We start from the raw sequence: 19,597 nt of genomic DNA on the forward strand, positions 1-19,597 counted from the left end.
GCAGGACGTTCGCGGATGTCCACGGAGGCCAGAAGAGGGCGACGGATCACCTGGATCTGGAGTTACAGACTTTCGTGAACCGGGGCTCCTGGATGGCAGTAAAGGCTCCAATTGCAGGTCCACCTCTCCATCTCCTGGGCTGCAAAGTGCAACTGCGGTGTCAGTAACTATGGGAACAGTCTACTGGCCAATCATTGAGAGATATACAATCGATCGCGAAAAAAATCTAAAAGACTTAAGAGGCGGAACCAAGAGCCTCCAATAGAAACAGGAAATAAGTTTCGCCACATCCGGAGCTGCTCTGACGCCTGCGCTGTGCGTCTGGCGGCCGGTGACGTCCGGTGAAGTCCAAGATGGTGGCGCTCGGCTGACCCTACCGTGGGTGCGGACACTGGGCCAGCGGGGGCGGGGTCCGGCAGGTGTGTCCAGCGGGACGCTCGGGGCTCCGGGGCTCCGGGCGCCTCCATAGTTCTGCGCTCTGCTTTCTGCAGGTGACGGAAGTGCTGCCTCCGCCCGCCTGTCGGCCCCGGAGAGCCCCGAGCTGCCCCGCCGCCACCGCCACCGGGCCGCTATGTCTTGCCTCAGCCAACAAGCGCGCCGCCGGCGACGGGGGCTCAGGACCCCAGAGAAGAAGCTGAACCGCGAGGAGAAGACCACGAACCACTCTGATCGAGCCCATTCGTCTTGGGGGCATCTCTTCCACGGTTGGTGGGCTTTTGCTAAGGTCACGTTTGGCGTCAGTCCAAAGCGTTCAGAATCTTGTGTGTGCACGTGTGTGTATTATACACAAAACGGGGGGGGGAGGTGGGCGTGCCATGGCGCGCGTGTGAGCAGAGGACAGCTTTGTAGAGTCGTTCTCTCCTTCCACTTACGCTTAAATATGTGTTCCCATCAGTCCTGCGATTTGTCAGAAACTTCAGTTAGAAAAAGATAGTGGTAGAAACAGAATGAGAAGCACTCATGACCAAAATATTTTTCTGTATGTGCCCGAGTCTATAAATTCACTGGTAGCTAGCCTTCGTATATACCTCCCTTTCAATCTACTTATCTTCCCTTGTCTCTGTGATGGTTCAAGACCCTGTCTGACACTCCTCTTCCTCCGCGGTAGGAGGAGATGGATTCCAAGGTACTGCAGTTCAAGAACAAGAAGCTGGCAGAGCGACTGGAGCAGGCGGCAAGCCTGTGAGGACGAGCTCCGGGAGAGGATTGAGAAACTGGAAAAGAGGCAGGCCACTGATGACGCCACCGCTCCGCATCGTCAACCGCTACTGGGCCCAGGTGGGTACCCCCGAAAAGCGCCCTGTAGGGAAAGGCACCGAAGCGTTCATAACCTCTTCGTATGCTTTCTTCTTCTTCAGCTGGATGAAACTGTAGAAGAGCTCTTCTCCGATGCCATAGCGCCAGAGGGAGCTGTCTTCAGGATCAGAGGCGCCTGGGTTGCCAGGAGGGGGCTAACCCGCGATGTGATCCCTCGAACAGACCCAGGGACATCAGATCTGAGGGGTAGGATCAGAGCCCTGGGGACCTTAATTTCTGAGAAAAGTCTCGAGGAGAGGTGGCTTTGACGTTGGTCCCTGAAATGCCTAACCCACAACTGTTTAAAAGTTGAATTCATACCAGATGTGATGGTACACACCTTTTTTTTGTTTGTTGTGTTTGTTTTTCGAGACAGGGTTCTATGTGTAAGAGCCCTAGCTGTCCTGGAGCTAGTTCTTATAGACCAGGTTAGCCTTGAACTCACAGAGATCCCCGTGCTTCTGCCTTCTGAGTGCTGGGATTAAAGGCAAACCGCCTAGCCAAGTGGTGCACACCTTCAATCCCAGCACTCCGGAAGCGGAAGCTGGTGGCTCTCTTCTAGAGGTCCAGGCCAGTCGTGGCCATATAGCTACATAGTGAGACTCTGTCTCAAAAACATTATGGTGAATAAGAACAAAATTTTGGAATCTACCTGAATTTTCATAATCCAAGCACTCTAGACATAGAGTCAGGGACTCTCTATTGTTTGTTTTTCTAATTTATTATTTAGTTATGGTCTTTTGAGGCAGAGTCCTGTGGTCACCCCTGGCTGTCCTGTCACTCCATCTGTAGACCAGGCTGGCCTCAAACTCAGATCCTCCTGCCTCTGCCTTCTGAGTGCTAGAATTAAAGGAGTGGGCGCCACCAACTCTGTTTAAAAAAAAAAAAAAACTGAACTGGGCACTTGTCCTTGGCAATCTTAAACACATCACAGGTATATAAAATTAAAATAGAAAATAAAAATAAGTACCTCTGCAGTAATTATGGGTTTAGAGCGATCAGAAGTAAGCAGAAAGAAGTATATTCTTGCCATAAAGGGAACTACATAAACTATAGTAAGTAAAACATATTAGCTGGAGAGATGGCCCAGCGGTTAAGAGTACTGCGTGCTCTTCCAAAGGTCCTGAGTTCAGTTCCCAGCCAACCATCTGTAATGAATTCTGGTGCCCTCTTGAGGAAGAGACCTGGTCATCAGCTTAGACCATGAAGCCCAGTATGGACAAGTTCAACAGAAACAGCCGTACAGGCTGCCCATGCGTGCCTTCAGCATTGCCAGTGCATAAATTTCATTCTCCCTCCCCCCCCAGATAAAAGTATTGGGACTGCTGAAAAGGAATAAATGTTGTGGAAGGCTGGGTTCTACTTTAGGTTGGGAAGGGAAAGGGGGGTTTCTCTGAGGATGTTATACTGGTGATCTTTAGGAAATTAGCTATTGTTAGGCTTGGTGCATACCTTTAATCCCAGCGGTGGGGCTCAGAGGCAGCTGGATCTCTGTGTGTTTGAGTGAGGCCAGAGCTATATAATAAGATTTTGTTCTGTCTCAAAAATTAAAAAGAAAGAAAGAAAAATTAATTATTTAAAATTTTAGGTATCTCAGCGGGGCGGTGGTGGCGCACACCTTTAAATCCCAGCACTCAGAAGGCAGAGACAGGCAGATCTCTGAGTTCGAGGCCAGCCTGGTCTACAAGAGCTAGTTCCAGGACAGGCTCCAAAGCTACAGAGAAACCCTGTCTTGACAATAAATAAATAAATAAAAAGAAAATAAATAAATTTTCGGTATCTCCCTGTCACGGTGGGACGGGAGTACACTGCAGGTTGTACTATCTAGTTTAGCCCTGGGAGTAAAGAGCTCATCTGGGACTTGGTGCAGTTTGCTGGGTCACTGCTGCCTTTATTCCTATGGGGGGTTGTCTGTCCCTTCCAGAACCCCTGCCAATGCAGTTTCGAACCCCTCTCAGTGAGCCAGCCTTGGCTTTTGTGGTGGCGCTGGGTGCCAGCAGCAGTGAAGAGGTGGAGCTGCAAGCTGCAGGGACGCATGGAGTTCTCCAAGGCTGCCGTGTCTCGGGTGGTAGAGGCCTCAGACCACCTACAAGCGTCAGGTGGAAGAACTCTGCCAGCGAGTATACAGCCGGGGTGAGTTCTTCAGACGTGGTCCTAGAGAAGGCCATCCCCACCTGCATCTCGAGGAGGCCCCTCCCTAACCTCAGTGATTCCTGGAGGTCAGAGTCTCCAGTGAATAGTCAGCCTTGTTCTTGTTGGAACAACTTAGTTCCAGATGAGGACGCGAGCTTTGATTCCTGAAGTGGGGCTGCAGAGAGATGACTGCAGGAAGCGCTGGTTCTGGGGGGGGGGGGGTCACACCCCTTCAGGGAAAGGGCTCTGCAGCGCTGTACAAACCTCAGAGGGAGCTATTGCTCCACTAGACTGAGAGGCGAGCACGTGCCCAGGCTTTTGTGACAACAGGCTTCTTTCTCCCATCCTTAGTTCTCCCTACTAGCACCAGCTGTATGGCTGAACGGTTCCTTCTCTGAGCTAGCTTGTCTCCTAGGTTTGTCTCAGCAAGTGGTGAGACCGCTGGTGATCACGCCTGCACATAAACTCCAGGATTAGTATAACACTTGCTTGGTTATCCAGGGCTTGACTCTCATCTGGGCTCTGCATTCCTAGGGGACAGTGAGGCCCCTGGGGAGGTGGCACGGGTGCGCACCCGGGAGCTGGGCAGAGAGAACCGTCGACTACAGGACTTGGCCACCCAGCTGCAAGAGAAGCACCATCGCATCTCACTGGAGGTGGGGATCAGGGGCTTTTGGATGCAGTTAGAATTTGGGCAGGGTTTGGGTTTGCCATCTAAGGATCTCAGGAAACCAAGCCCCTTTCCATTGCCCCCAGTACTCTGAGCTCCAAGATAAAGTGACATCAACAGAGACCAAGGTCCTGGAGATGGAGACAACGGTGGAGGACCTGCAGTGGGACATTGAGAAGCTGCGCAAGCGGGAGCAGAAGCTCAACAAGCACTTGGCAGAGGCCTTGGAGCAGGTGCGGGAGCGGGTGGAGCCAAGTCGAGTGCCTGGGGCCCTAGCTTCTGCCCCTCACATTCATTGTGCCTGTTTTCTCTGCAGCTCAACTCTGGCTACTACGTGTCTGGGAGCTCCTCGGGTTTTCAGGGAGGCCAGATCACACTTAGCATGCAGAAGGTGAGCATCTGCATTCTTCCCAGTTCTTAGCCCCTCAGTCCAGCCTTTGACATTCCCTAAGGGCGAACATCTGTAGCTAAGTCTGTTTCCTGAATTTGCTGCATCGTTTTCTTTCATTTATATACTTCTTTATTAAATAATTCCAGAATTTAAATGCTAGGAACTAGGCAAACTGAAGAGGACAAATGAAAACCAGAGCTTTAGTTGCCTTTCTCTTGAGAGGCCGATGTGGATATTTGGGTATGCTCTGTCCTCTTGAGCACATCCCGCCTCGATGCTGGGTTTGCAATCCTTTTAGGTTTCTTGTCTTTGCTTTTGAGGCAGAGTCTCATGATGAAGGCCAAACTGGCCTCAAACTTGATGTGTAGTGAGCTGAGGGTGACTGACTCTTCTACTTTTGTCTCCCAAGAGTTGAGATTATAGGCTTTGGACCACTGTACCCAGCTTCAAATCAATTTAACAAACTCAACTCTGTTTCGTATTGGAGAATAATAAAGCTCCTATGGGAGTTAGGGACTATTCGGGACAGCCTCCGAGTAATAAATAGTACCTAAGTAGGTAATTAGAAGCATAAAAAAAGTACAAGAAAGATGTTCCCAGGCAGAACTGATTCCCTCCCGTTCCCTAGTGTCTTAGGAAAACCCTTGGCCTGGGGGTTTCTGCCAGTGCTGTGCACAGGGGAGCTTGGGAGGAGTGCACTTTTGGGGACTTTTGGGGAACACTGCCCATCCTGGTCTTGCCTACCACAGCCCCTTCCACTCCTTAGTTTGAGATGTTGAACGCAGAGCTGGAAGAAAATCAGGAATTGGCCAATAGCCGCATGGCAGAACTAGAGAAGCTTCAGGCTGAGCTTCAGGGGGCTGTTCGGACCAATGAGCGTCTCAAGGTAGGCTGGGGTCGCTGGGATCGGGACTGAAAGGGCGTGGACTGAGCTTTGGATGGTGGGGCTAATATGACCCTGTTGGGCAACTTCTCCTCAGGTGGCCCTGCGGAGTCTTCCCGAGGAGGTAGTTCGAGAGACAGGGGAGTACCGCATGCTGCAGGCCCAGTTTTCACTCCTCTACAATGAGTCTTTGCAAGTGAAGACGCAGCTAGATGAGGCCCGGGGGCTGCTGCTGGCCTCCAAGAACTCTCACTTGAGACACATCGAGCATATGGAGGTATGGTCTTGGGATGAGCAGCCTGGGGGTGAGAACTGACTTTTAGAGCCGAGGCAGTCCTGAGCTCCATGTCTACTTTGCACCTGCTAGGAGTCCTTCAGACATAGATTCTTCCCTGGCCAGAGGTGAGACTGGGGAATGGATATCTCTGTTTTTGTTCCAATTTTAATCATTAGCTCTATTATTTTACAACGTATTTTTAAAAGTACCATTCTATCCACCATCAGTGTTCTGTAAGACCAAGGTGAGACAAGGCTGAAATCACAGGAACACTGAGATGAACCGGGATTTGAGCCCCTGCTGCTGAAGCATTACTGTTTCTCTTCCTTTCTTTTTTCTTTTTTTGGTTTTTGATACAGGGTTTCTCTTGTGTAGCCCTGGCTGTCCTGGAACTCACTCTATAGACCAGGCTGATCCTGAACTCACAGAGATTCCCCCCTGCCTCTGCCTCCGAGTGCTGGGATTAAAGGCGTGCGCCGCCACTACCTGGCTGAGTCACTGTTTCTTTAATAATCAGATATGAACTAACACAGACTAAAATACAAACCCATTAAGACCACACTGCTTTAGTGACTATAGAAAGGAGCTGGTTTGTTTTCTTTTTTCCACACATCCGGTTCTGGTAGCAAGTGGTATGCATTAGAGCAGTGCGCATCCTGGAAAATAGTTATCTGTGGGTACTGGACCCAACCTCACATATGGAAAGAGCTTGTTCTAAGCTCCAGCAGCACTCTCCCTCCAGAAGCATAGTGTTCATAAGGAGGACGCTCTCTGTAACGGCATTGTACAGTTACTTCCCTTCAGCCAAGTTTTCCATTTTCTTTGAGAGAAGCCATGGGAGATGCAGCACGGAGCTGCCGAGTCCAGGCTCCCCTGCACGCGCTCCAAGTGCGCAGCAGCTGCTCTGCCTGGCGATGCGGTTGAACACCGCGTAGTTCTGATTTCAGTCACGCTAACTTTGGAAGGAATGCAGTGTATTTCCACAAAGAATATTAGTGCCAAAAGTTTTAGGACTTGGGAAAAAGATTGCATACACATATTAAGTCTTATTTAAAAGGCAAAAACAGCCAGGTAATAGTGGTGCACGCCTTTAATCCCAGCACTTAGGAGGCAGAGGCAAGCAAATCTCTATGAATTCAAGGCCAGCCTGGTCTGCAAAGCAAGTTCCAGGACAGCCTGGGCTGTTATACAGAGAAACCATGTCTTGAAAATGCAAAAAACAACCAAAAAGAAAGCCAGACAAAAAAGCCAACCATGTTCTGTATGTATGTATATATGTATGTTTGAATCATTTAAAGTTCTTATATTTATGGATGTTTGCCTGCATGTTCATCTGTATACCACTTTTGTGCCTGGTGTCCGCTGAGGCCAGAAAGGGTGTCGATCCCCTGGAACTGGAGTTACAGATGGTTGTAAACCACCATGTGGGTCCTCTGTAAGAGCAGCCAGTGCTCCTAACAACTGAGCCATCTCTCCAGTGCCTCCTCCTTTTTCAGTTTTATTCTTGAGTATAAGGGTTTTGCTTGCATATGTGCATGTGCAGCACGGTTTGCCTAGTGCCTGCAGAGACCAGAAGAGGGTCTTGCATCCCTGGGACTAGCATTAATAGAGGGTTGTGTGTTGACATGTGAGGGCAGGTCCTCTGCATGAGTAGCAAGACCTCTTTAACCCCTGACTGAGCCATCTATCTACCAAGGTGTCAGTATGCAGTCTTTTTTTTTTTTTTGGTTTTTCGAGACAGGGTTTCTCTGTGGCTTTGGAGCCTGTCCTGGAACTAGCTCTTGTAGACCAGGCTAGTATGCAGTCTTGAGTGGCCTGGGACTCGCTATATAGACTAGACTAGGCCTCTAGTGCAAGAAATCCATAAGCCGTTGCTTCCCGAGTGCTGGGATTAGAGTCGTACACCATGATGCTTGGTGTATTTATCTGTTGAACATTCGTTCTCTGGAGACAGGAGGAGATTGGATAACCAGTGCGAGCTTGACTTCTTTTTTCTTTTTGGGACAGGGTTTCTCTCTGTAGCCCTGGCTGTCCTGGGACTCGCTCTGTAGACCAGGCTGGCCTCGAACTCAGAGATCTGCATGCCTCTGCCTCCCAAGTGCTGAGATTAAAAGCATGTATCATCACCATCTGGCAGCTTTATTTCTTTATAAGTAAACTTAGGTCTTCAGCAGTCTAAGGGTAAGACTTTCATAAGGTTGTGTGTCTTTACCGCCTCGACCAGAGTGATGAACTGGGGCTGCAGAAGAAACTGCGCACCGAAGTTATCCAGCTGGAAGATACCCTGGCCCAGGTACGCAAGGAGTATGAGATGCTGCGCATTGAGTTTGAACAGAACCTTGCGGCCAACGAGCAGGCTGGTACGTGCTGGGAGTGGGTAGAGGAAGCTGGAAGGGTGCTGGAGCCTTCGGCTGCTTATCCAGATCCAAAAACTCGAGCTTTTCTCAGCGCCCCGGCCCCCACAGAAAGCAGGCTGTGTGCCAGCTGTGTCATTCAGTGTCCTGAGTGGCAGGACTGAATGGCAGCTGGGGGGTAGGTGAGCAGGTGCCACCCAACTGAGCGGCTCTGACCTATTTGAGAGATTCCTCTCACAGATTTATAGAGTGCTCCCTGTGAGCCACACTTAATTCTGGGTTTTGGGGTTTTGCTGATAAACAAAACAAAGAATTTCTGCTGTTGTGCAATGATTCCAGTAGAGAGGTGATAGACAATGAAGGAAAAATAAAATCAGATTCTTATAAAAGTGAAGCAGGAACCCAGTGTGATGCACACACCTTTAATCCTAGTACTCAGGAGACAGAGGCAGGAGGATCTCTCTGAGTTCCAGGCCAGGCAGGATACAAAGGCAAAACACATAAAATAAAAATATTTTTTAAAGAAGTATTATTCTCTCTTTGGGCTGGAGAGATGGCTCAGTGGTTAAGAACACTGACTGCAGCCAGGCAGTACACACCTTTAATCCCAGCACTTGGGAGAAGAAGCAGGCAGATCTCTGTGAGGCCAGCCTGGTCTACAGAGCGAGTCCCAGGACTGCCAGGGATACAGAGAACCCTGTCTCCAGAAAATTCTTTAAAAGGGGGAACTAACTGCTCTTCCAGAGGACCCAGATTTGGTTCCAGTATCCCCAATTCTCAGCAATCCAAGACCCTTTTCTGGCCTCTGGGGGTACTACACTGCACATACATGGTGCATAGACATACATGTAAGTAAGATACCCATACACGTAGATTTTACAAATTTAAAAAGATTGTTTATGTGTATAAGTATTTTGTTTGCATGTCTGTGCACCTCATGCATGTATGCCTGGTGCTCACAGAGGCCAGAAGGCACCAGGTCACCTGGAACTGAAGTTATAGACAGTTATGAGCTGCTATGTGGTTGCTGAGAATTTAACCTGGATCCTCTGGAAGAGCAGCCAGTGCTCTTGACCGCGCTGAGCCATCTCCCTGGCCTCTCTGAGGCTTGATTTCCCTTCGGGGAGCTGGAGAGTTAGGGCAGTCCCACTCTGTGATGTTTTCAGGGCCTATCAACCGTGAGATGCGCCACCTGATCAGCAGTCTTCAGAACCACAATCACCAGCTAAAAGGGGATGCCCAGCGATACAAGCGGAAACTTCGAGAAGTACAGGCTGAGATTGGCAAAGTGAGGAGAGGGAGCTGACTGGGAAAAGCCTTCGTTAGACATTAGTGAGCACTGGCTCACTGAGAGAAAAATTCCGATTTCTCTGTCTTTGCAGCTCCGGGCGCAGGCCAGTGGCTCTTCCCATTGCATCCCCAACCTCAGCCACCCAGATGACTCTGGCCTCAGTGCCCTAGCCCCAGGGAAAGAAGATGCTGGGCCAGGTCCCGGAGGTACCCCTGACAGCAAAAAGGAGACAGCTTCAATACCTGGAACCATCTCTGCTGCTGCTTCAGTGAAGAAGGAGGAGCTGGTCTCCTCTGAAGATGATGCCCAGGCCCAAGCCACTGGAACCCAGGGCTTGCCCTCCCGGGGCCGAGAACCCGAGGCCAGACCCAAGCGAGAACTTCGGGAACGGGAAGGGCCTGGTCTGGGGCCCCCACCTGTAGCCTCAGCTCTCTCAAGGGCTGATCGAGAAAAGGCCAAGGTGGAGGAAGCCAAGAGGAAAGAGTCAGAACTGCTCAAGGGTCTCCGAGCAGAGCTCAAGTGAGGCCCTGTTGCTGTCTTCTCCCCTGTCACGTAGCTTTCAGCGCATCTTACTAAGCTCCCTCCTGTACCCTTCCCTAGGAAGGCCCAAGAAAGCCAGAAGGAGATGAAGCTGCTGTTGGACATGTACAAGTCAGCGCCCAAGGAGCAGCGGGATAAGGTGCAGCTCATGGCAGCCGAGCGGAAGGCCAAGGCTGAGGTACGGGTGGGTGGGGCACACAGAGTCTTGCCCAGGGACACAGCGCCTTGGGTCAACAAGCTTGCTTCGTTTCTTATTCTCTCATTCTGCAAAGCAACCTAGTAGTGATGTTGCTATGCGGACCAGTGTTTGAGGGCTTCCCTCCTGTGGGTGCAGGTGGATGAGCTTCGGGGTCGCATCCGAGAACTGGAGGAAAGAGATCGAAGAGAGAGCAAGAAGATTGCGGATGAGGATGCCCTGCGGCGAATCCGGCAGGCGGAGGAGCAGATTGAACACCTGCAGCGTAAACTGGGTGCCACCAAGCAGGTGACGTTCCCTGTGGCCTTCTTGCTTCTAAATGCTGGGATTCCCTTAGCCCTCCGTTAACTGCCTTTAGTATGTGACATTGTGATGGTCTGGGTACATACTATTTTCTTGGAAGTTAATCTGCTACTTGCTACCTTTCCTTTCCACTTGCAGGAGGAGGAGGCACTGCTGTCAGAGATGGATGTGACCGGGCAGGCTTTTGAAGACATGCAGGAGCAGAACGGGCGACTGTTGCAGCAGCTGCGGGAAAAGGATGACGCCAACTTTAAGCTCATGTCAGAGCGGATCAAGGCCAACCAGATTCACAAGCTGCTCCGCGAGGAGAAGGATGAGTTGGGCGAGCAGGTTCTTGGCCTCAAGTCTCAGGTGGATGCCCAGCTGCTGACGGTGCAGAAGCTTGAGGAGAAGGAGCGGGCCCTGCAGGGCAGCCTTGGTGGTGTAGAGAAGGAGCTGACGTTGCGCAGCCAGGCCCTGGAGCTTAATAAGAGGAAGGTAAGATGGGGCTTAGCAGCTTGTGCGATCGGTTCATGTGATTCCCCGGCTCTTCTTGGCAATCGTGGCTTAGGTGACCCAGGGTGAAGCTTGGCTCTGCTTTCTGAACAGCTCACAGCCCACAAGTATATGTTTACTGTGTATTGGGCCTCGTACTCAGTACTTGACATGATTGCACGCACGCACACTCACCACTCTCTCCCATGAGGGTGGGGTTGACTCTCATCAGGATGTCATTCTTCGTTACTTCTCTGCTGTGGTTTTGAAGCAGGGTCTCTCATTGAACTTGGTGCTTTCCACTGTAGCGAGGCAAGCTGGCTAGCATGTGGATCCCTGGGCTCTGCCCGTCTCCACTGAATTCAGGCATGCACTCGGTTTCTACATGGATCGTCTAGGATTCGAGTTCAGGTCTTCATGTCTCCATTGCCCGCATTTCACCCACTAAGCCAACTCCCCAGCTTCTTTTGGTCCTGTTTTAAACTCAACAGTAATCCTACCAGAGTGGTTTTTCTTTGTGGGAGGTTGTTTTTGTTTTTAATTTCTGTGTATGTCTGTGTGCATGTGTGTTCAGGAGACCAGAAGATAGTGTTGGATCTGCCAGAAAGAGTTGGTTATAGACAGGTATAAGCTGCCATGTGGGTGCTGGGAACCAAACTCGGGGCCTCTGCAAGAGCAGCAAGTTCTTTTATTCAGTAAGTCTCTTTAGCCCAACCAGAATTATTCGTTACCCCGTCTCATAACTGAGGGAGTTCAGGAGAAAACAACACTAGAATTGAGATCCACTTCAAGACCCCAACGGCGAGGCTAGGACCACTCGTATGGACATGCAGAATGGCTCTAACCCTGACGACCCAAGTTGGATCCCTGGGATCTGTGTGGTAGAAGGAGAGAACTCACTCTCAAAAATTGGCCTCTGAATTCCACAGGTGTGACATGCCATGTATACCCACACACATATACCCAATAAAGTCATTAAAAAACAATTGAGTTCAAGGCCAGCCTGGTCTACGAAAGTGAGTTCCAGGACAGCCAGGGCTGTTATACAGAGAAACCCAGTCTCAAAAACTAAGTAAATAATTAAATAAATAAAATTTAGAGGTCATCGGGTAACTGTCAAATAGAGGTGGTGGTTGCTACTATGTAGAGTTGTTTTCTGTTCTTTTTAAATGTGGTTCTGGGAATCAAACTCAGGTCCTCTTGCCTCGGAGCCCTTCCCCAGCTAAGGCATCTGTTCAGCCAGCCCTAGAGTGTTTTCTTGATAGTTTGCTTGTTTTTATTTTCTCACTGTGTGGACTATGAAAGAACTGAACTTTGTGTGTTTGTTTATTTGTCTTGAAACGGGCTTTCTATTTAACCCCTGCTGTCCTGGAACTCATGCAGAACAAGCCTCTGGCCTCAGACTCAGAGCTCTACTTCCTGAGTACTGAGTGCGGAGACATACACCACCACGACCAGTTTTTTTTTCTTTTTTGGTTTTTCGAGACAGGGTTTCCCTGTAGTTTCTAGAGCCTGTCCTGGAACTAGCTCTTGTAGACCAGGCTGGCCTCGAACTCACAGAGATCTGCCTGCCTCTGCCTCCCGAGTGCTGGGATTAAAGGCGTGCGCCACACGACCAGTTTTTTTAGATTTACTTATTTTTTTATTTTATGCATATCAATGTTTTGCCTGCTTGTATATCTTTGTACCACAAGCTTGCCTAGTGCCCTTAAGAAGCCAGAAGAGGGCATCACGTACCCTCGATCTGGAGTTAGAGATGGCTGTGAGCCACTGTGTAGGCGCTGGGAACTGAAACCAGGTCCCCTGCCAGAACTGCAAGTGTCCTTAACCTCTAAGCCCAGGTTGAACTCTTGATCCTCGCCCTCCTGCCTCAGGCTCCCAGATGCTGGGAGTGCAGGTTTTACATTACACATGAGAGCAGTGGGCTGATGCTGCAGTCAGTGAGTGGACTGTGGTCGTAGCACACACAGGCTCTGGGTTCAGTTTCTAGCACTGTATAAACTGAGCGTGATGCTCTATAAAATGTGGCCTATAAGCCCCACATTGGAAAGGTCAGCAGGAGGATCAAGAAGTTCAAGGTCATCCTCAGCTACAGAGCACATCTGAGGCCAGTGTGCCTTGTTTGAAAAGTGGGTGGAGGGAAAGGGATTGGGATAGAGGGTTAACTAGAGAGACAACTCAGAGTTAAGATGGCTGCTTTTTCAGAGGATCTGGGTTCAATTCTCAGTACCCATGTGGCAGCTCACAACTGTCTGTAACTCCAGTTCCAGGGGATCCACCACCCTTACACACAGGCAAAACACCAATGCACGTAAAATAGAAATAAATTATTTAAAAGAGAATAAAAAAAGACAAAGGATTAGCGTTGATTTCATAACTATTGGTATTCTAGTGAATTGATTCATGTAAACAAGGTTTTTTCTTTGATTTGTTATGTATACAGTGTTCTGTCTGCGTGTATGCCTATAGGAGCAGAGGGCACCGGATCTCACTACAGATGGTTGTGAGCCACCATGTTGTTGCTGGGAATTGAACTTAGGACCTCTGGAAGAATAAGCAGTGTGCTCTTAACCCCTGAGCCATCTCTCCAGCCTGTAAACAGGATTTTTATGTCCCGATTACATGCTAGGCTTTATGCTGAGACAGAATCTCTCTATGTTGTTAGTCCTGGCTGTTGTTGAGCTGGCTCTGTAGACCAGGTTGACCTTGAAATTTTGAGAACTCTGCCTCCCAAGTGTTGGGATTAAAGCTGGGATTAAAGGCACGCACCGCCACACCAAACTCTTTTCCTTTTTAAAACAAGTTCTTACTCTATTCCATGCTGGCCTTGAGCTCTGTGATCCTCCTGCCTTAGCCCCCAAACTGCTGGAATAACAAACACATGCCACTACCCTCGGTCCAGTTTGATGAAGGAAGCTAAGGCTGTGTGAGAAATACTAGCGCTCCTTGGGGAACAATTTTAGAGCTGCATCCCAAGAGGAGAGTGAGTGTGTTAGAGTCGTTGATAGCAACGGAGAGAAGAGCCTGGTGGAGGCTCAAATACCAGAGGAGCTGCTGGGAAGAAGTGAGTCAGGGTCAGCTCCAATGCAGATGTCCATGGGATGTTTGACAGAAGCACCCATGGACTGTAGCCACCAGGCTTGCACATACAGTCCTCCCCTTCCTCTCCCACCCCCCTCAGGCTGTAGAAGCAGCCCAGTTGGCTGAGGACCTGAAAGGTACAGTTGGAGCACGTGCAGACTCGACTTCGAGAAATCCCAGCCATGCCTGCCGGCGGGAGCCGAGCTGCCCGGGGAGAAAGAGGAGCTTCAATCTCAAGAGGGCTCAGTATGTGGCCAGGGAGGGCCCGTGGGTTTCCCGGGGTGGGGAAGCATACGGGCATGCGGTTTCTAGCCTGCACTTTGCTGCTCTAGGGAGGACATTTCCCGGCTGCGGGCGCAAACTAGAGAAACAGCGGGAAGGTGGATGGTCTATGCAGATGCTGATGAGATCCTGCCAGGAGGAGATCAAGGAGGATAGGTGGGATGTGGTGATGGCTGGCAAAGAGAGAGGGGGTGGTCTCTGGGGCTTCGAAAACAAAGGTAGGACAGCAGAAGACACTTAACTGTGGAGCCAGACAAACTGGCCGAGTCATTGGTTTATAATGCAGTGTGGCGGGGAGGGATTATGCCCTGACCCCACAGTTAACTGACAGTAGTAATGCTGCCATCTCAGTGACAAGGAGGTCGGAGGCAGGTAAGAACCCAAGGGAAGTCTCCAGAGTAGCCCTGGGGTGGGAACTGTCACCCAGAGTTGACCCAAAGCTAGGACGGGGCTGAGAGAGAAAGGCTCCAAGTAGAGCCTTGTGGTTGGAGCAGAGGCCAGTGAGCAGCAGCGGAGCCCAGAGGCAGGCTTGTTGCCTGTAAGCAGAGTAGAGGTTCTGTTTGTCAAGTCTGGGGGGAGTGGAGGAGCATTGTGTGGCCGAGGATTAGACCTAGGGCCTTCCACAGGCAAAGCTCATGTGTCACCATTAAGCCACATCCTCAGTGCCATCAAAGGTCTTTATTCAAGAGAGTGGTCAGGTGTGGGGCTAACAGCAGCTGCGTGGGGTGGGGGTGGGGCAGGGGAGTTGTTTGAGCAGTATGCTCACTGGGTCAGGAATTAACACTTAGCTGAGGAAGGCACCAGAGGCGGAGGATTTGCTAAGCCAGTACCTAGGGGGTGGCCCTGCTAGACTCAGGGATGGGTCACGTGACTAGAATGAAGAGGGACCCCAGGGAGTCTCGGAATTCCGGATAGCGAAACTGGGTAGACAGCACTTTCAGTGGATTAGGAACAGGTTGTGGGATGGTTTCAGGGAGGTGAGGTGAGAACTTGATGCCTCTTCCGCCCTCACGGGGGCTGGGAAAGCACCCGAGGCAGAGCCTGAGCTAGAGAGCAGTGATCTCTGTGGAGTCCGCTGCAGCAGAGTTGGAAGCCACACAGGCTTCTGGCTGCCCTTTGAGGAAGTGCAGTGGACGCTCTTCTCTCTTTGGGAATCTCAGGCGGAAGTGATGTCGAAGGGTGGGGAGAAAGTGGCAATGGGGGGAGCAGGAAAAGAAGAAAAAGGAACTGAGCCGTGTGCAGCCCCGAGGGCTTGGTGGACTTGGGTGGAACAAGGGTGTCAGACACCTGAACTCTGGGCCACCAGTGAAGGAGGTGACAGAGTCAGCAACAAGTTATCCCTTTGTAGCCACTGGGCCTTGGGGGGGGGGGTGGGGAAAGGTAGCCATGACAGCCTTGAAAGGCTTTCCAGTGCTGATGGCAGAGTCCTGAGAGACTGAGAAACAGTCATCTGAGGAAGTGGAGCTTGCTATCTGGGACTCCAGACAGACCAGACACATGCCACGCAATGCGGACACCAAGTAGTGACTGGCTGGAGCGGAAGGCGAGGCCTCCTAATGGTAGTTACGAAGTAGGCGTTAGGCTAAGAGACGGTCCATCCACAGCAGGATATTGGGGGTCACACCAGGGTAGGTCTAACTGAGTGTAGAAGTAGTTTCTCATGATTCTACCGTGTTCAGCAGTGACTTCGGGGTAGACCAGTAGGGAGTGTGCCTGAAAAAGCAGATAGAGCAAGAGAAAGAAGAGCTGAGGCTGGGTCCCTGTCCTTAGGAAGCCAGCTGCTCTGTGGCTTCTAGTGTGGTTTGCTTTCTGTTTGGGATTTTTGTTTTTGTTTTTGGTTGGTTGGTTTTGTCTTGTGTTTGAATCAGGGTTTTGCCCAGGCTGACGTAGAAACTGCAGCCCTGTTCTGGCCTCGGTCCCCCAAGGCTGGGGCTGCTGTGTGAACCACTGTGTGAATGTTTGGCCTCTGAGCCTGCTCCTCCTTCATACTGTACCGGCTCCCACTTTCAGGAATTCTGGTCAGAATTAGAAGCAGCTGCCACTAGGTGGACTTAGCCTGGAGCGTGAGCACTGCCAGAGCTGCTCTAACCCTGCTGCCTCTGTTTGCTCCAGGCACGCTTGACCTGCCCCTGCTGCAACACCCGCAAGAAGGATGCAGTGCTGACCAAGTGCTTCCACGTATTCTGCTTCGAGTGCGTGCGTGGCCGCTATGAGGCCCGCCAGAGGAAGTGTCCCAAGTGCAACGCAGCCTTTGGTGCCCATGACTTCCACCGTGTATACATCAGCTGAACCTGAAACTCAGGGGACTTTGAAAGACCCGTATACCCTAGGGGCTGTGCCCCCAGCTCCCTGCTCCTCCAGAGGCAGTGGCCCCAGCCTCCTTTCTAGACTCCATGAGCTCAGCCCCTATATACCTAGATGGTTTGGGGCTACTGGTGCATGCAGGAGAGGTGGATTAACCAAGCGGGGTGCCATCTTTTCCAGAAAGTCAGATCTGCAGCCTAGGGCACTCTCCCAACATCCAACTGTGGCCTTAGAAGCTGGCCTAACCCTGTTTCTGCTGGGGAGAGAAACCCATCCTTACCCCTAAAGGGGAATTACTCCTCCACTAGGAAAGGGCTTATTGCCTGCCTACACAACCTCAGTGATGACCAGGGACCCTTTGCTTGGCACTGGGGCCCGGGGCCTAGGAGCCTTTCTTCACCTAGGTGGCTCTAGGCCTGGGCAGGGCTTTAGCCTTCCTATGGAGTTAAGTTCCTTGTACCCTGGTGTAGCTTTTGTGCTGAAGAACGCGCAGCCTTGGGTGTCTGCCCTATTCAGGGAAGCTCGCAGTTACAGACACTGCCTCCTCATAGTGCTGGTTCAGGGTCATCCATTTCTTTATCCAGACACTTCCCAACCCTCTTACTTCCTCCCCTGAGCACCTGGCCCTCGCCCTGCTTTCATCCTGGTTGGTGGTCCTATGTGGAGGTGCAGCTGGCCAGGAGGGAAGGGACAATCTAGCACTTCCAGTCATTCCAGGTAGAGAATTGGCCTACTGCTCTGTGGCTAGCCTGTACTCAGATGCACCCTGCGGTACCTGCCTACACAGAGTCAACAGTGAAGACAGGACCCGGCGGAGCTGGGAGCCGGTGCTGCAGAGAGCTACAGGATCTTGTGGACTCACAGCCTCTGCTCTAGAGGTGGTGGGTATGGGCTGCTAATTGTTACGAATAAATATCCAATCGTAGGCTGCAGAGTAGCCAGTCCACTTGGTCTACACATAAATCTAGGCGCTACACCTGGCTGGCATTTCCCTGGGCTGATGTGGATCTGGGGTTGGGAGCTGGGCACATCTGAGAACCCGCTCCAGCCCACCTAACAACTGTGTGGGCCCCACTGAACAGTGGCCAGCTTATCTGCAGAGATCTGTTTCAAGGGGAAACCTGAGACAGCTCACACAGGCGAAGCCTTTGGTTAAGGGTTGGCCACGCCCTTAGCGGTCATTGGCCGTTCCAGATAACAGCTTTTGGGTTGCATCCTGGGAGATGTAGTCCCTTACCTCGCAGGGCGCGGTGTCCTGTTGGCCAAAGACAGACGAATCTTTCTGTCTGTTACTTGCCGTCTTTCCCACCCCTACTCTGTGAACGCACAGACCACGACACCTCTGCACGGTGATTTTTTTTTCATTGTATCCTGCTCCGGCCACTATTGGATCCTCGGAAACCATTTGCCCAAACGTGGAGTGTTTGCTTTCTGGATTCAAAGTGCTGCCGGCCTCCTCCGGTGGAGCTTTCATGGGACTAGCGCTGTGGCCGGTGCTAAGCGGAGTTGGGGGTGTGGGAGTGGCAGTCATAACCATGGTAGTGGCCTCAGGTTTAGCGATAGCAGTGCCCTCTCGCGGCTCTTCGGCCTTTTCTGCCGGTTTGCCTTCGTGAGGACTTCGGGCCCTTTCTGCTTTCTGACCCCACCTGGTTTCAGTGGGGTCGCAGTGGCTAAACCAAGTTGGACTGGAGACAGAAATGCGGGCTACGGTGACCTCTGGTGTGGAGGTGGCAGCGATGGGAACGCTCGCGGAAGCACGAGTCGCGGCAGGGGATGACATTGGGCCACCAAGAGAGCCACCCCGACTGGAGTGGTTAAGGTGGGAAAGGTGGGAGAAACGCAGAGTATTGCATCATAGAGCCACAGCCTCCTGAGCTAGTAGAACTAGTGTCCAAGAGCCCCGTGCTCATCACCAGCTCTCAGCACGATCCTAAGTCACAGCCATATGGATTCCTTAAGTACATGCACACCGTTCCCTTAGAAGCAAGTCCTCTATGAGGTACTCAAACCTCCAGTGGGATGGTACCCTCTAACAGATGGGCTGAAGGTCCCGGATGCCAGTGCCTGGGGCAGGTATTGCCACCTTAGCGGGGCAGTGGAAACAAACTATCAGTCCTTCACATGAGTGCAGGATTGTCTTAAATGGCTGATAAGCTTTCTTTGTTGTCGGGGTCACAGCTAGGTAAGCCAGAACTCTCCTCCTGGCCAACTTCCAGCAAGCTGGAGGTTGCCCCAGGATGTGATGGGACCTCTCCAGAACTTACCCCAGGCTTGCCTTGTGGTCACTGCCTTCTGAGCGTCCTTCAGCCATAACCAGACTTCCCTTGGCACCGCCTTTCCGTGAGGTGTTTACCAAGGACCAAGACTACAGGTGAGCTGCTGACACCCAGCCCCTGCAAGTCTTTCCCAAGCACCAGACCCGAAAATCGATGTTTAAAGAGCACGAGGGATCTCATGACTCAGTCTCTCGCAACACCGACTTTCCTCAGGCTTTGGCCTCTGCCCTGGCTGCATCTCCATCGCTCCCTTATGCTCTGATGCACTGCCTCTCAACCTTCCTAATGCTGTGACCCTGTAATACACTTCCTCATGTTGTAGTGACCCCGACCATAAAATTTTCATTGCTAAAAACAATTTTTTTTTGGCTGGAGAGATGGCTCAGAGGTTAAGAGCACTGACTGCTCTTCCAGAGGTCCTGAGTTCAATTCCCAGCAACCACATGGTGGCTCACAGCCATCTATAATGAGATCTGGTGCCCTCTTCTGGCCTGTAAGCATACATGGAAGGAATGTTGTATACATAATGAATAAATAAATCTTTAAAAAAGGGGGGCTGGAGAGATGGCTCAGAGGTTAAGAGCATCGCCTGCTCTTCCAAAGGTCCTTGAGTTCGATTCCCACAACCACATGGTGGCTCACAACCATCTCTAATGGGGTCTGGTGCCCTCTTCTGGCGTGCAGGCATACACACAGACAGAATATTGTATACATAATAAATAAATAAGTAAATATTTAAAAAAAATTTTTCATTGCTATTTCATAACTAGTTTTGCTGTTATGAATCATGACGTAATTATCTGTGTTTTTCAGTGGTCACAGTGACCCCTGTGAATAGGTTGTTGT

At 51.0% G+C, this 19,597-nt stretch overlaps 1 protein-coding gene across 1 annotated transcript; it reads left to right on the forward strand.

The window, feature by feature from the left end:
• Positions 1-92: 92 nt before the first annotated feature.
• Positions 93-17,407, forward strand: Rnf40 (ring finger protein 40). Its single transcript, XM_042054133.1, is given in 26 exon segments — positions 93-146; positions 492-704; positions 1,109-1,171; positions 1,173-1,247; positions 1,249-1,278; positions 1,359-1,503; positions 3,221-3,318; positions 3,320-3,388; positions 3,390-3,429; positions 3,964-4,085; positions 4,186-4,332; positions 4,416-4,490; positions 5,257-5,376; positions 5,471-5,650; positions 7,875-8,010; positions 9,171-9,292; positions 9,387-9,814; positions 9,896-10,013; positions 10,170-10,319; positions 10,473-10,811; positions 13,990-14,022; positions 14,024-14,101; positions 14,104-14,135; positions 14,222-14,303; positions 14,305-14,334; positions 16,284-17,407. Coding segments are annotated over 26 exon segments (3,156 nt in total). The 3' UTR covers positions 16,461-17,407.
• Positions 17,408-19,597: the final 2,190 nt, after the last annotated feature.

This window comes from Arvicola amphibius, chromosome 1, assembly GCF_903992535.2.
Source record: "Arvicola amphibius chromosome 1, mArvAmp1.2, whole genome shotgun sequence".
In the NCBI taxonomy this organism is placed as follows: domain Eukaryota; kingdom Metazoa; phylum Chordata; class Mammalia; order Rodentia; family Cricetidae; genus Arvicola; species Arvicola amphibius.